The 14969-nt window shown below is 41.2% G+C and overlaps 1 protein-coding gene and 1 long non-coding RNA gene across 4 annotated transcripts in view; both read right to left on the reverse strand.

The window, feature by feature from the left end:
- Positions 1–3295: 3295 nt before the first annotated feature.
- On the reverse strand, positions 3296–8474 carry LOC103464953 (uncharacterized). Its single transcript, XR_533725.1, has 2 exons — positions 8292–8474; positions 3296–3623 (listed from the first exon to the last, which is right to left on the reverse strand). It is a non-coding gene; the product is annotated as an uncharacterized LOC103464953 (long non-coding RNA).
- Positions 8475–14545: 6071 nt separating this feature from the next.
- The window catches only part of chchd6b (coiled-coil-helix-coiled-coil-helix domain containing 6b), a 58726-nt gene continuing 58302 nt past the window's right edge, over positions 14546–14969 (reverse strand). For all 3 annotated transcript variants that reach the window (XM_008409382.2, XM_008409383.2, XM_008409384.2), the window contains one exon: positions 14546–14829. In XM_008409382.2, the coding sequence (XP_008407604.1) occupies positions 14806–14829 (24 nt within the window). In that variant the 3' untranslated portion in view covers positions 14546–14805. The remainder of the gene's footprint in view (positions 14830–14969) is intronic.

Consider the following 14969-nt stretch of genomic DNA (forward strand, 5'->3'; position numbering starts at 1 on the left):
ATATATCTTGCATATGAATGACCAGCTACTGTGGAAGAGTCTCTGACACAAAGGTGTCCGCGCTCATGTCCACTAGAGACAAAACGCGGAAAAAACATTTTCAACACCTGCTTTGAAAAGCTCCTAAAAATCACACCCTCCAACTAACACACCAGCGCGTGCCGACACAAATGCACAGATAATGTGCCTTGATAACATTATGAATGGATGAGTGAGCAGCTCCATAGAACAGTGATTACTGGCTGCAGTGTGTGAAAGGAAATAGATTAGTCACTGTCTGAGCTCCCTCCCTTTTAATAACACAACATATAACACTCCTTCATGCTGTCTGAGTGGGGGAAATAAAGTCCAAATTTAATGTTAGGCTCTGAGGGAAGTGCTTTTTAATAGAGAGTGGGAGCACAAAAAGAAAATAACCCTAACCGCTGTGATGTCCTTCTCTTTTTTTTGTTGCTTCTGCTTATTAAAGAAAACAAGTTTCATTTAAAAAAAAAAACAAACAGCTACACCCCTGTGAAAACGGTAAAGGCTATAATTATGGCCACATTTATGTCAGCTTCCCTTTTGTTCATCTTTCTTCAACAACCCCATGGAATGTGTTTTTCCAGAAACGTTTCTCGAAATATGCAAAGAAAAAGAGCGCAGCGGCAGAAACGCTTCAAGACGAACGGCTGGGTGGTAAAGATAGACTTCGCCTTGTTAGAGCCTCAGGTGTTTGCTCTCTCCCTTAACAGGTGCATTATGGGCAGACAGGAGATGAACTCTGCCCTGGAGCAATTTCATTTTTTTTTTTTTCCCTTCAGAGAAAGGCCGGCAGATAGACGGACACGTGGACAGCCGGATAACAAGCAGAAAAAAATAAAAAAGCTCCAGCTGCCTCCCGTAATTACATTCATATAAAAACCACACCGGTTCCAACTCCATTCTGGAGCGATCCCAGAACAATCGAAATCACCGGTTTATTGATGGAAGGAGTTATAATCCCTAAAGTAGTGATGCCGAAGTTGGTAATGAGTGCGACATAATTCTTATTTTTTTCTGCAGAGGACACAAATGCTGATGGGAACGACTCCTCATCCAATTCCTACAGAAGATGACAAGTCATCCCACACACACGCAGACATACACACACACACACACACACACACACACACACACACACACACACACACACACACACACACACACACANACACACACACACACACACACACACACACACACACACACACACACACACACACACACACACACACACACACACACACACACACACACACAGTGTGAGGTGTCATGGTGGCAGCAGCAACAAAGGGTCTTGTTTATTAAAGTACCTTGTGAGATAACAAATGAAGCATGAAATGAGGATCTCACACACAACGCAAGACATGCCAGGTAGTGTGTGGCGAAGCAGTGGAGGAGCGACCTGTGTCGTACTGCGAAAATGCTCATAAACATACAGATAAAAAGAATCAATTTCATGGGCTGCGATTGGTAAACAGAATGTGGAGGCATCTGTTTCATTTGGACCCAGAGCTGGTCTGGGTTTCCAGCCAGTCGGCCGTCGGTGGTTTTAGGGTTAAGTAATGGAGTAATATCCCAAGCAGAGTCTGAGCCTGTAAAGCCTGACTGTCAACTCGTAGGTCAGGCAGGGAAGGCTTTAAATCAGAGGAACAGCCTAGTGGTCAGTGGTGACTTTTCAGGAGCTGCAGAGATCCACGGCGCAGGTGGGAGCGTCTAATGACAAGACGACTATCAAGTGGCGCCACAGGAAAGTTCTTGTTGCAAGCAGAGCAGCATGCTATATTAAATCCCCATTGTTATTGCAATGTAAATATGTGCAATACTGCAACCACAAAGAAATAATAGGCTGCAAAATTTGGGTGGACATTTTACTTCTTTTTTTTTAAACGTTTTTCAAGCGCCATGCATTTGTGCTCTGCATGCTGATATCATCGTATGCCGGTGACGTCTTTATTGGCATACTGGGGGAGTTGATGTTGCACGTCGTACTAAATGCGCCGTCTGTGACACAAGGATGGTCACAACATCATACTGTGGGAATGCTATTCTTAAGCAGGGACAAGTTGTTTGGGTGGATCTAAGTTCAGGGTTGCTGTGGATCCCAGCAGGAGCACAATCCTAAATAAACTGGCTAAGCTACAATCACATGGTTAAGATTAAAGCACATCCACGTCTCAAGAGTGGTCCAATCAAATCCAGATGTAAATCAAAATGAGAATTTGCCGCCAGACTTTAAAAACAATTTTGTTTATCTCCATCCAGTCTGGGCTTTAGATCATTTTCAGAGAATGTAAAGCAGGTAGACAAACCCCAATAAGACCTTCAGCTGGAATTACAGCAAAGTAACTGACAGGGAGGGCTCAATACAAATATACGGCAAACTGTCCAATTTGTATTTGTAAAAACCTTTGAAAATCAATCCAGTTCATTCCCTGCACAAACTGAACACGAACGTATAGCCGGTGAAGTAAAAGTAAAGGATTTATCGCCATAATATATTCCATATAGCAACTATTTTCACTGTGAAAGCCTGTAGAGAGACACATACTCTCAGTGGAAGTATGGATGTTGTTAGGGTGGACGGGAAGCACTCTGTCAGCATGTCAGCGCTGCTGACAGACAGAAGACTGTGACTTAAGCTTGATGCACAGCAAACATTATATGAATATACTGAACTGAAAGCGCGTCTCGGAGCCCTGTCATCTCCTCGGCTGGTAGGAAGGTGGTGGGCGGATGATCGCTTCCTGTCAGGTGACATCTTCATGGCCCACTTGCAGACACTGCCCTGAGCAGGGAAATAAGTTTGCATGAAAACATGGAGGCAAAAACAATTTAGGAGCTGCAGAGAGAGTCGGAGGGGGGGAGTGCAGGGGGGTTCTGTTGAAATCCTTTGTCAGTTTCACGGTGCCAGTAAACAGCATTCGCCCTTTTTATTACTTTTACAAATCAGTCATGAGGAACCAAATTTGACTTCTGACTTACAAAGGAATCCGTTAAAATTGTCAACATGAAAACAGATTTCTACACAAATAATGACAATTAAATGGAAATATTTAACATAAAATCAGCGACTGCCCCTTTAAAGCGGCAGACCTAATTCAACGCAGGCCAGTCGGTGCCAGCAGTCTCACAATGAGAGGAATGGAGCACAGTGACTGTATCTCTGGTGATTGTGGCATAAAGACACCTGTGTCTGGGAGGTCCATTTACTGGTTAATCAGTATTCCTAGCTACTATTACAGCATGAGGACAAAAGAACCGTAATGATAAATGGTAAATGGCCTGTACTGGCATAGTGCTTTATTTAGACCAGAAGACCCCCAAAGCACTTTACATTCAGTTATTCACCTATTAAAGCACACGTTCGCTTTCATGCTCTGGTGATGGTAAGCTACGTTGTAGCCACAGCTGCTCTGCAGCTTTCTACAGACAGAAAAAAATTTAAAAAAGACATATAGCTGCACAGAAATGGGTTGAAGACAACAAGGTGGACGTTCCGGAGCGGCACAGTCAAAGCCCGGACCTCAATCCGACAGAGGATTTGCGGAAGGACTTGTTTACTTCCAATCTCCGTGGAACCTGATAGAGCTGGAACAATTCTGCAAGGAAGAATAGAGGAAAATTACAGATGGTGCCCAGAGGTGCATCTACTAAAAACTAGCTTGAATGGGGTAAATATTATGTAGTCGCATATTTTATTTTATATACTTAATATTTTATTTTTTTGTTGTTATTATTTTGTAGAAATCACTTTTGACTTTCTTTTTTGTAATTTCGTTTCTGTCATAAAAGCTCAATTTTTGTTGCTCGTGATCGATTCGTAAAAACAATTAAAAGGATAAAGCATCCAATAGGTGAAGACACTTTTGATATGGTAGGTATTTTATATGTAGCACAGCCTAAATCCATTAGCAGTTCTATGATAAAGTTAATATGGATTTAACGAATGTTTCTGGCAAACAGACTCCAGCAGCAATGTGCAACATGCATGTACCCTCAAAGGGAGTGACAGGAGAATCTCCCTGTAATCATCTCTGAACTGGGAGTGAAGTCACAGCTGTGCTGCAAGAAAACGGGTGTGACTCACTCACTGGAGTGTAATGCTGCCATCTATAGGTCAGCTCTTCGTTCCAGATGCCAACAACGCCTTTCCAGTCCACACTTTTCCCAGCTGCTGGTGTAAGATCAGTCACATTAGAGCCTCTGACTGACCGCACAAGTCATGTCTTGCACCTAACACTACCGCAGTAAAGCAAAAAAAATAAAATAAAAAAATTGAAAAAGAAGCAAAAACCCTGGAAGAAATACAAAAAAAAAGGCGTCTGACACAAAAGCAGGAGGTTAAGCTGGATCAAAAACGAGCAAGTTCCTGAATTTTGTTTGCGCGTCGTTCGCCTGTTTCCATTCCAACATTTTTCATTTGTGTCCCTGTTTCTTAAAAAGACAAAAAATATAAATTCTGCCTTTGCTGTGGGATAATTATCTTGAAGAAGGAAAACAATAGTTTTCACATTTCTTTTAGCAGAATAAAAACATTCATATGTTTTCAGATTTTCGTTGTACGTGTGGCCCAAATCCTCTTATCTGTGAATATGTTTTGATAAATATAATGTTTAATCATTTTTGTATAACTGTGGTATATTTGCAATTATTTTATTTTTCTTTGACCTAAACTTCTCCACACTGCATTCCAGTTATACGTTGAGTTAGACGCAGAGAGTTCACTTATTAAACAGGCCTGGGGCTGACTGGTGGCACCACATTTCCTTTAAGTGTAAAGTGGGTTGAATACATATGCTCACCACACCGTTTAGGATTTTGTTTGTATAAAAATGATTTTAAAACAATCATTTTCCTCACTTTTCATAATTATTTCACAAAGTTTGTGGTAGTAACGTGAAAAAAAAAAAAACCCAAAAAACCGTAGAGCACTTCACGGGATGTGATTAATTTTGAAAGGCGCTGGAAAACGGTTTCATACATCATCATAATTTTACGATCAATCACAAAATCGATTAACGCCTCCCGTGAGCTGAACGGGCGATTAAACATCCAGCTCTTAAGGCATTGTAAAAGTTGTTTCTAAAGGTTATTACCGCCCTCTGCTTAAACAGACGTTGTCCCAACATGACCTTCAGGTCGGAGTCTGATTGGCACCCGGTTGCCCCGTTTGATTTCTGGTCAGCTTCTCACCTGGCGCGCTCACAGCCAGCTGGCGAGGAAGCAGGCGGTTTCATTGAGAGGTTCTCCACCCTGTCACTAAATACTTGCTGCCGTACAAACAAACACCTCCCGGCTTCAGGGTGGGAGCCCTCGCAAAACATTCCCAAAATCCTTGCGGACTCAAAAGACATCCGGTTTCGTCGGGCTCTGCGCAAGCAAGCAGGTATTTTTGAATTTTCTATTCCTGCCACAGGTAGGCAGATTTTATAGATGCATGCCTATCGTCAGTGAGGCCCAATTGATTACAGTGTCACCGATGCACATTGTGCTAGTCGCTGATAGGCAAACTAAGAACAGCTAATTGGATTTTAAGGTAGGATCGTGCTATCAATGAAAAAGGAAACTGAACATTCCCAGATAAAGTGGCTGGGAATGGTTACACCGTTTCTAACATCATTTACAGGAAGGCAGCATTATAAAGACCAAGGAATGTGACAAGCAAAAACCTATAATTAATTGGCAATTCATTGAAGAAGCAGTCAAAAGCTCATTGCTAACTTTAGAGGAGCTGCACAGATTGGAAATCTCAGAGAGAAAATATCTGTTGAAAGGGTTCCTATGAGTCTTGGTCTCTACAAATCTCCTTCAGCGGCAGAAAAACAACTCAAACCAACTTAGAATCAGTGGCAAGAACCGCAAAATGAAGATCACATAGCTCCGTCCAACCTGACTGACATCAAGCTACTTTCAAAGAGCGACAGGCAAAAATATGCACGAATCTGATGAAGACACAACAAGTAGTGTTTCAACAATAAAGAGTTGAATATCAAAGCAAATGCCATAGTTTTCAGATTTTGAAAAACACGTGACGAAGGGATACGAACACCTTCGCAAGTTTAGGCTTTTGCTTTCAGAATTCATACGAAAAAGAAAACAGATGAATTAAAATGTAATACTATTTGCAGAATTTTCACAGATTTCCAGACAGACATAATCCTCATCCTTCGTCATATGCGGCGGGGCAGGTTTTCGGCACATGACTGTTCCTGTCCAAGAGACATACTGGCATGTGTCTGTCCCCCAGTTAATCAAAGCTTGTGTTGACACAGGAAGTCTATTGGAGAGCATCGCGATAGAGGCGTCGGTGTGTTTCTGAGTTTGTGTTGAGGGGGTGATCCACTTGCACTCGCACTCGCATTTCCTCTTTGTGTGACAGACAAAGCAGATAGCTCTCCGTCTATCTGGGAAGATAGGATCGCTGTACAAACAGCAGCCAGCCATTATTGACACTGCGTCTGTGTGAGTGCATGGATGGCACACGGCGAGGGCATCAAGAAAGAAGAGCGTGCGTATTGAAAGCCTGTTAAACAGTGCAGAAAGTGTTACTGTCAGACATCTTCTAATGCCACAGGATGCATCAGGAGAAGTGCATTATCTGCTCCGATTGCCGTTCATTGTGTTCATACAAAAAGTCATTAAATGACAGTTTATGCATTTAAGAGCAGTTGAGCAATTAAAGATTTTTTTTTTCTTTGTTACAGGATGGCAAAGAAAGGCGAGTCTTTGAAATACTTACCATACACAAATTTTGCTTCCTTTATGATGAAGTTAACTCCTGTCAGCCTCATCTTAATCTTCACGAGAAAAATAAGTTTAGCATAAAGTAAGAGTTAACTCTTACGCAATGGTCCACCAAACAAATCTTAAGTTCCTTAATAAATATTGTCAGAAATGGGAGGAAATTTGAAGAAATACCAACAAGACCCCCCCCCCAAGACTCTCCTGTTCAACCTGGAGCACCCAGACACTTTACATTTGGGTTAGAACCATTTCAGTTTATGTTGGAGATCTTGACCTGAAGATAGCGACAGCTGAGACTGCAAGGCTCGCAATCCAACCCACTTCTTCAGTATTTATGAAGATCCCATATGAAAACTACAAACATGATAGGTGACAGGACACGGCCCAAGTGGAATCCAACTAGCATGAGATCGACTCTGTGCCGAAAATCAAGACGTAGGTCCTGCTTTGGTTGCAGAAAAAAAAGATAGCTCAGAAAAAGCATCCATTGGTGCCCCACACATTCACAGAAGAAGACTTTGCAAGTTTTTCCCCCCACATACTTAACCCACAAATCCCTTTTCCTTACAAATGTGACACATTTGATGGGATAATAAGCAGGCTTTGGAAAGGTGTAAGACTTACTGCCAAGGAGAAATAGTTGGCCAAGCACATTCTTCCCTACCATTTTGGTGCCAAGTTCACCTCCAGTGACATAAAATGTCTCCTTTACGGTTACTGTAGTTGTGGTGACACTACTTTTGCCTAATGACCCTATATTACAGCTTACCTAACATGCAGCACGATAATCGAAGCTGCAACATACTTTCTCCCCACAAATTCTGCAAAGCATCCAAATAAAGAAAGTTGCCCCCCGCCCCCTGACTTTTGGCACAAATTAACTTTCCAGGCCCTAAACACTGAAGAATGAGGAATTAAAACATGGGGACTGAGGCTGGTCGTAATACGAAGACCGAAACAGGGAGTGACTGAGTGGAGGGTGTGATGGGAAAAGGAACAATAGTTACCAGAGGAAAGAAAGTGAGAGACGAAGCAATGGGGGAAAGACAGATAAGGCTAGTGGCTTATCCTAGTTACTCGGAAAGGATTAAGCAGTGTGCCGCTGTTTTGGTGAAACACACACGCTCACAAGAATGATCTGTCTTTTGGGTCTGCGCACACAAACACATACACCCTCGCTTGTATGCGAATACACACACACACACACACACCAAGCCATGTGCTGAAAGGGGTTAAGGAGCTACGTTGCCCTCTGAGCTGGTCTTACTAGACTGTAATGACTTTAGTGGATGCTGAATTCTTTTTATCCACCAGTGTAATATAATAAAGCAGAGAGAAGGGAGCCATCTCCTCCTGACCGCCTCTATCAGCCTAGGCGGACCATCTGACTGACTCTCATCTCTTTTCTCCACCTTTTTAACTTCTGCCATTCTCATCACTCAGAGTCTCTGCCTGGTCCCCGTTAACCTCGACTGATTTACTTTGTTTACTCTTTGTCATCGATTACGTCGTGGATAACTTACAGCTTCATGCTTTCCCACTTTTATAATCTTTATTCCTCCGCAACGTATGGCAGGAAGGAGCCGTCTCTGAACCACTCCGCTGTCCGTCCCCGTTTAGCTCCAGGTCCTCTTGCCGCTTCCTCTCTCTGGTTATCTTTGTGTTCTGCACGGCTCATCCACTCTTTGTTTTCTTTTACTTTGAAGGCTAGACTTAACAAAGCAGTGTGAGAAAGAATACGGTTATTCTCAGAGCAGATAATAACCATTGTAAGTGGTAACCGATTGGACCTATTTACAGCATGCAATAAAAGGAAACAGTAAAGATTATAATTATCCAAAAAGGATCTTAATTAAAAGACTCCAAAGATGAAAAAGTTGTGAGGATGAAGGGAGGAGATTTATATTGAGAAGAGTAATACTGAGAAGAGCAGGATTTTTTTTATTTTTTATTTCAGAAAGTTAGTCTGAATTAAACTTTGGAGTTCAGCATAGACATGTTCTCATTTCTCCCACCTTTGCAACAGAGTCAGTCTGTGGTGTTATGTCTAAATATTGGTCCTCTAAGGCAAAATCTCTCAAAATGAAACAAAATTCAGGCAAATAGAATGTTTTTAAAAGTATCATCACAGTGAAGTACTTCTCCATGTATTTGCTGGTTTACATAGCCACCACCAGCACTTATTTCCACTTCACTTTTGTCCTCCTTAATTTATACTTGGGCTCCTCAAAATATTTTGAAGTCCACTTGTCTTTCCAGTGGTTTCTATCTGAAGCAGAGATTAGCTTGTGCTTGCACTGCTCTTTCTTGGCAGCTTGTGCTCTTTAGTTCCATATCACCTTTCTGGGTTTGAATTAGTTTTTTGGGTCTGTCATCGTCATGCAGCAATATAATTTTATATTTGTTGTAACTGGAAGTATTGCTAATGTTTTGAAGCAGCCCAACTACAAAAGCCCTGACTGGAGTCTGACAGAGAATCTGTGGAGGGAGCTAAAGATGAGGGTGATGGCATGGAAGACGTCCAACCTGAAAGACTTGGACCTCAAATGTACAACCATAAAAGCAATGTTCACATAAATTATGATACCAATTTTTCTTTTCTTCTGTGCTTGGCCTGTATTTAATAATGTTTATGCTTGTTGTATCAAGAAAAATCTGATCAGTCATAAGAGCTGTTAGACTGCTGTAATGCCAATAAAATGTTTCCATTTACTATTGGGACTGGTATAAATAATTTGCTATATTTTGTTTTTCCAATAATCTCTGTTTTCTTTTTGCATCGATTTATAATGTTTTAAAAATATACGTCTTTATTGAATGAAAGCAATTTCAAATCTAAATATTTTTTAATTCTATGTTGTGCTGCATGAAAGCTTCAGACTTAGCACTGTAAATGAAACAAACACCACCGTACAAACACACCTCTCAGCCTCTTTATTAGCATTTTCCTTTCTTGTCTTCCTTCCGTCTACATGTTCCTTTCATTACACCACCTCACCGAGCCGAACGTGTTTGTACGTATTGTAGTTATTAGCGTTGGTAGCGGAGGTGATGGGTTGGGGGGGGTCTAATTTAATTCACCAGCAGCCAGTTCAGGCTCACATTAATGCAGCTTAATAAAAGACTATTCAATTAGCTAAAGAGCTCTATGTGCTGTGCAGAAAAAAAAAAAGAGTGACGATTGTCTTCGATGGAGCCACAAACTCCAATTAGGCTCACTGTCAACTTCTCATAAACAATGCCAAGTTGGCTGAGGGAAAAGAGAGGGAAGCATTGAAGAGATGACAACAGTCTGGGACAAATAATGACTACAGTAAGTATATGTGAGTGTCTTGCTTGTAGATTCAAAGTGGTGCAGCTTAACTTAAATGCGCCACCATTATGGCAATAGTTTGATCTGATACTACTTCAGCTGGATGACAAACAGCACGTCCAGAATGACTGAAGGGAGACGGTGAAGAGCAGCCGAAACAGCAAGCAGACTTTGTAGCAGCTGACTGTCAAACTTGTCTGCGGCTTAAGTTATAAGCTCAAGTAAACGTTCTTCAAAAAAAAAAAAAAAAAAGCAAGAAAAAAAAGCCTGCATGTTTGCTGGAACAACAAGCATCACGGTGTAGCATCTCGTCGCACTGAACTGGACCCAGTAATTGTCTGGAAATCAATAGTGGCGCATTGTGAGTCGTGAGCGGCCATCGTCTAACCTTGCACCATGCAGCTGTCTCCCCCAATCAAAGCCAGCCCGGTTTCCACAGCAACCTCAATCCCACATCTCCCACATTAATAAAAAGGGAAAAAGAAAAGCCATGGCACTTGGAAGTGTGGGGCTGAAATGGAACTAGCAGAGAAAGAGGAGGAGGTGGCGGGGGNTGGGAGGGGGTGCTTCAGCTGCGCCTTGTGTTCAGAGATGAGGCTCAATCAGATTTAACAAACTCAGCTTTCTTAAAAAAAAACAAAAAAAAACAACCCCCTCCCCAATGCCACCATTGAGATAGCGTTTATTTCATTTCAGCAACAAACCCCATTCATAGCATCTCATAAAGCCTATTCTTCCACTTTTTTTTTTTTCCCCCATCTATTGTGCTCTCTCATTCAATATATTTGCAAAATATCCCTGATTCTTCTGTAATTCAAGGTATTTAATTAAAGGGGATGGGTTTCTAATAAAAGCCAAATGGCAGATAGCAGTGCTTGAGCTTTTCAGGGGCTTGTTTAATCAGAGAATTGCTGAATGGGAGAGAAGGCAATAACAGAATGAATAGGAGCTGGTATTTGTAAAGAAATGTCAGGGAGAGAGGAAGGCTATCAGAGTCAGTGGCTGAAACCTTTAATATGACGTTCCGCTTTAATATACGTAAAATGTGTGTGCGCGTGGATTCGAGGTGGGATTGAGCAGCCAGGGAAAGGAAGGCTCCATTTTAATGTCGGCACGGGCATCAAAGTACACCGAAGTTTTGAAAAGTTGCACGTTTTTTTTTCTGGCACAGTAATTCAGCACTACCACCCACACTACACTTCCTCCTTTCTTACAAAAGAAGAGAGAGAGAGAAATTCATTCTGAATCGGGTTCTGCTCCATGTTTATATGTTTTGGTTTTTTTTTGTTTTTTTTTTTACATCTAGTAGAATCTTAACGGCCTGATGCAAAGTGCAACGTCACTGACACTAAGTAAAAATGTAAAATGAAACCAAAATATTGAGACATTTATTTTGAAGCATATCTCTAAAGTGTTTAAATTATTTAGAAGATCTAAAATATTAACCCCAATGACCACAGGTCTATAAAAATATGAATTTAAAACCCGCAGTTTTAATAGTAATAATTTGATAGAATAGAAAATTCTGTAGAGTACCAAAAAAAAAAAAAAGAAAAAGATTTGTTCAGGTTGACATTTGTGGTTGCATAGTTAAATTTTTTGTGAAATTACAAAGTCTTTCTTCACTCTATATACAACACAAAAATAAAGAACCTGTTTGTTTACACATTGGAAGTGGATCTGTAGGATTGGCGCCTCTATTTGGTGAGGTTTGATAATCAGTAAAGAGCTCTCTCTCTTTCTATTCATTCCTACTGGATTTACAGGTGTGATTTCAATCTAATTTTGTTTCCATAGCAACTCAAAATACCACAAGAAATAAGGAGCCAGTATCATTTCAAATTCGACATAAGTGTGGTAATTTGTCGGAATATTTCTGTAGGTTTAGAAACAATTCTTCCCTCAATTCTTTCACATTTAGATGACACGTCACACATTGTTGTTTTGAACTGTTATGCAAAACACAGTGAAACCACGGTATGATTACTTTAACGTTATCTGACCGTGACGATTTCACACCGCTCCCAGATTCAGAGGGAAGGAATCCCAGTGTGCATCATCCGTCAGATCTTTCATTTTGCTCCATTTCTATAATCGAGCATTTATGGATCAGGCCAAGGCAATGTGGATGTCATGATCGATGCAGCGGTGGCAAGTGGGAGTCAAACTGCAATCGATGGATCACTCGTCACAGCTATCATTAACAAACACACCTCAGTAAATTGCCATCGACAGCCACTTGTGTGAACGTGCGTTCATATCAGGGAACAAGCATGTTGGTGTGTTACAAGCCCATCGATATTCTGTGTGTAAGTGCGTTTGTGTGGATGATAACAAGCCTCCATCGTTCCAAGGTGCTCGACCGTGTCCATGTAGAAGTGGAAATGCACCTCGACTTGAGTTGTGTTGTTCCTCCTCACACGCACACGCACACCCCCACACACACTCCGAAGTAGGGAGGAGTTAAGTGTGTAAGTACGGAGCACTGCTGCAGGTTGTAGCTCCGTCTGCTGACCTTTAGGGTTATCTGGAAGATTCCTCTGCACCTTACTGCTGGCACAACCCCTGCTGTCACCATGGAAACACAGCTAGCAGGGACAGTATGTGCTGCGTCCAGTGCATTGCCCATCTACAAATATTCATGCTCATGTATTTTCTACATAGCCAATAAAATCACAGTTTGGTATCTTTCAGAGGAACAAATTATTATTTCTTTTGCTTATTTTTATTTTTTCAAAAAATTTGAGGGGGAAATTGCTAGATTTTATTAAGTTTCAGGATTTTAAAGCGTGACTAGTGGAGGTCTGACTTGAGATTTGGTTTGATTATTTTCAATTCATTAAAGATAGTCAGATATAGCCAATGTATTTGTAATATTTTCTACAAAGCCACCATGAAATAAGTTTGAGTTGTTTTGACACACAGACAATCCAGTGTAGAAGAGCTTGTCCCTGAATGGACCCTAAAAGTCCAGCTGTTGGGATATCCCCTCTCCTCAGCAGAAATCCTGCAGCATGTCTGCTACTGCGCAGAATCTAGGACCGACTGAATGATACTACAGGCAGAAGGACTTGGACCTTAGCTAATTTTTCTTCAGTACCAGTGAACTGGTTTCTTGTTAGTAATTAAGCTAAGTTTTGTAAATGCTGACTAATCTTTAGTCTGATTCTTCTTTCTTCTTCCAATCGTCACTGTAGATTTTTAAATAAGAAGCCTTAGCTTTCTTTAAATAGCAGACTTTAATGATAGCTGGGAGTCCACATGGTTTTGTTTTGGTGTTACATTTTAAACTTGGATAACAAATTGTAGCTCCAACATACCGTGTTTGGTTCCAACGCCATAAAAAAGTGAAATTTGCAGGTCACATCATCAGCATATCACTGAAAGAAGGATGAACGAAGACTTTCTTTAAATGGATCTGAAGAAGAAACGAGTGTGAATGTCCAAGCAAGATAAACGTCCCAAACACGCATATGGGGAAACTCTTCATTGATTTTACAGAATAAAAGTAAAACTGCTAGAAAGGATCAGTCAGTACCTTGACTTTGAAAATGATGGAGAGAACTGAAAATCAATGTGCATCGAAAGGAAGCAGAGAAAATTTGACTAAAAAAGGCTCATACAAAGCATTCAACACATCTATAAGCATGTTCAATACTTATTCCCCATGCCAATCCAAATTCTTAGTAATTGTTTAACTTGTGGACAAATTTGCTTTCATATCCTTGTATGTATGGGTATCTTGGTCTGATGCTAATGTTCTATCAGTATATTAGGCTAGAAATGAGATTAAAACCTTTTTTTCTTCGGATTAGCTCAACAACAGTTCATTCAAAGTGCATGTATCTCCACCACCAATCAGCTTCATCCAAACCCTAAAACCATGCCACTACTGGACTCTCGAGCACCGTCGACATGTTCTCCAGAGTCACAAAACGTCACTCTTGGTCCGGCGGTCCGATGGATGTGTCCGGGTGTGGCAGATGACAATATATTTTCCATTTGTTAAGAAAAACAGCAGCAGAGAATGTATTGCAGTTAAAGAGAGAGGTGAAGACTCACACTGGCACACAAACACATTAATTCGCTCTTCACCTGTCCCCCACTTCATTAATCCCTCATTTCCTTCACTCTTCTTCCCGTTCTTCTCACTTAATGAAACCACAAGTACGGCACAAAATCAGGCCTCTAGGCCCCCACAGCTGTCAGTGGGGTACACATGACCCCATTTTCACTTGTGGAAGAATTATTAGTCTGCTGTGGCAGGAAACAGTCATCCGCCACCTCACGTCTCGCTCACGGGCACACACACACACACACACACACACACACACACACACACACACACACACACACACACAGAGACACACACACACACACACACAGACACACACACACACACACACACACACACACACACACACACACACACGCAAACAGCAGACACAAAGAAACAACAACTCATCACCACCGGATTATGAGAATTTATTTTAGAACGAGCTCTGGCACAACTTGGCATTAAATCAACACATGTTATATTCAGAAAAAGAAAACAAAGACAAAAAAAAAGTGAGAAATGCTGGTTAATACATATTGGTGGCCAAACAGATGTGTGGACAGATAAGTAAAGTTGATTTAGAAGAAGAAGAAATGGACGGATTTGATTTGATGTTTGTTTCTTCGTTGCTTCACTGCACCCCTCATTCCAGCTATTCCTGCGTTTCTCAGCCATGATTTGTCACAGCGCTCTGGAAAAGGAAAAAAAAAAAAAAAAAAACAGGAGGAGAGGGAAGAGGAAGGGGGAGGGTGAACAAGAGGAGAAACTGTCAAAGTATGAATTTGCATTACTGGAAGCAAAGGGGAAACTAACAGGAACCAGGATGCACCA

Source organism: Poecilia reticulata, linkage group LG5, assembly GCF_000633615.1.
Source record: "Poecilia reticulata strain Guanapo linkage group LG5, Guppy_female_1.0+MT, whole genome shotgun sequence".
Taxonomy (NCBI): Eukaryota; Metazoa; Chordata; class Actinopteri; order Cyprinodontiformes; family Poeciliidae; genus Poecilia; species Poecilia reticulata.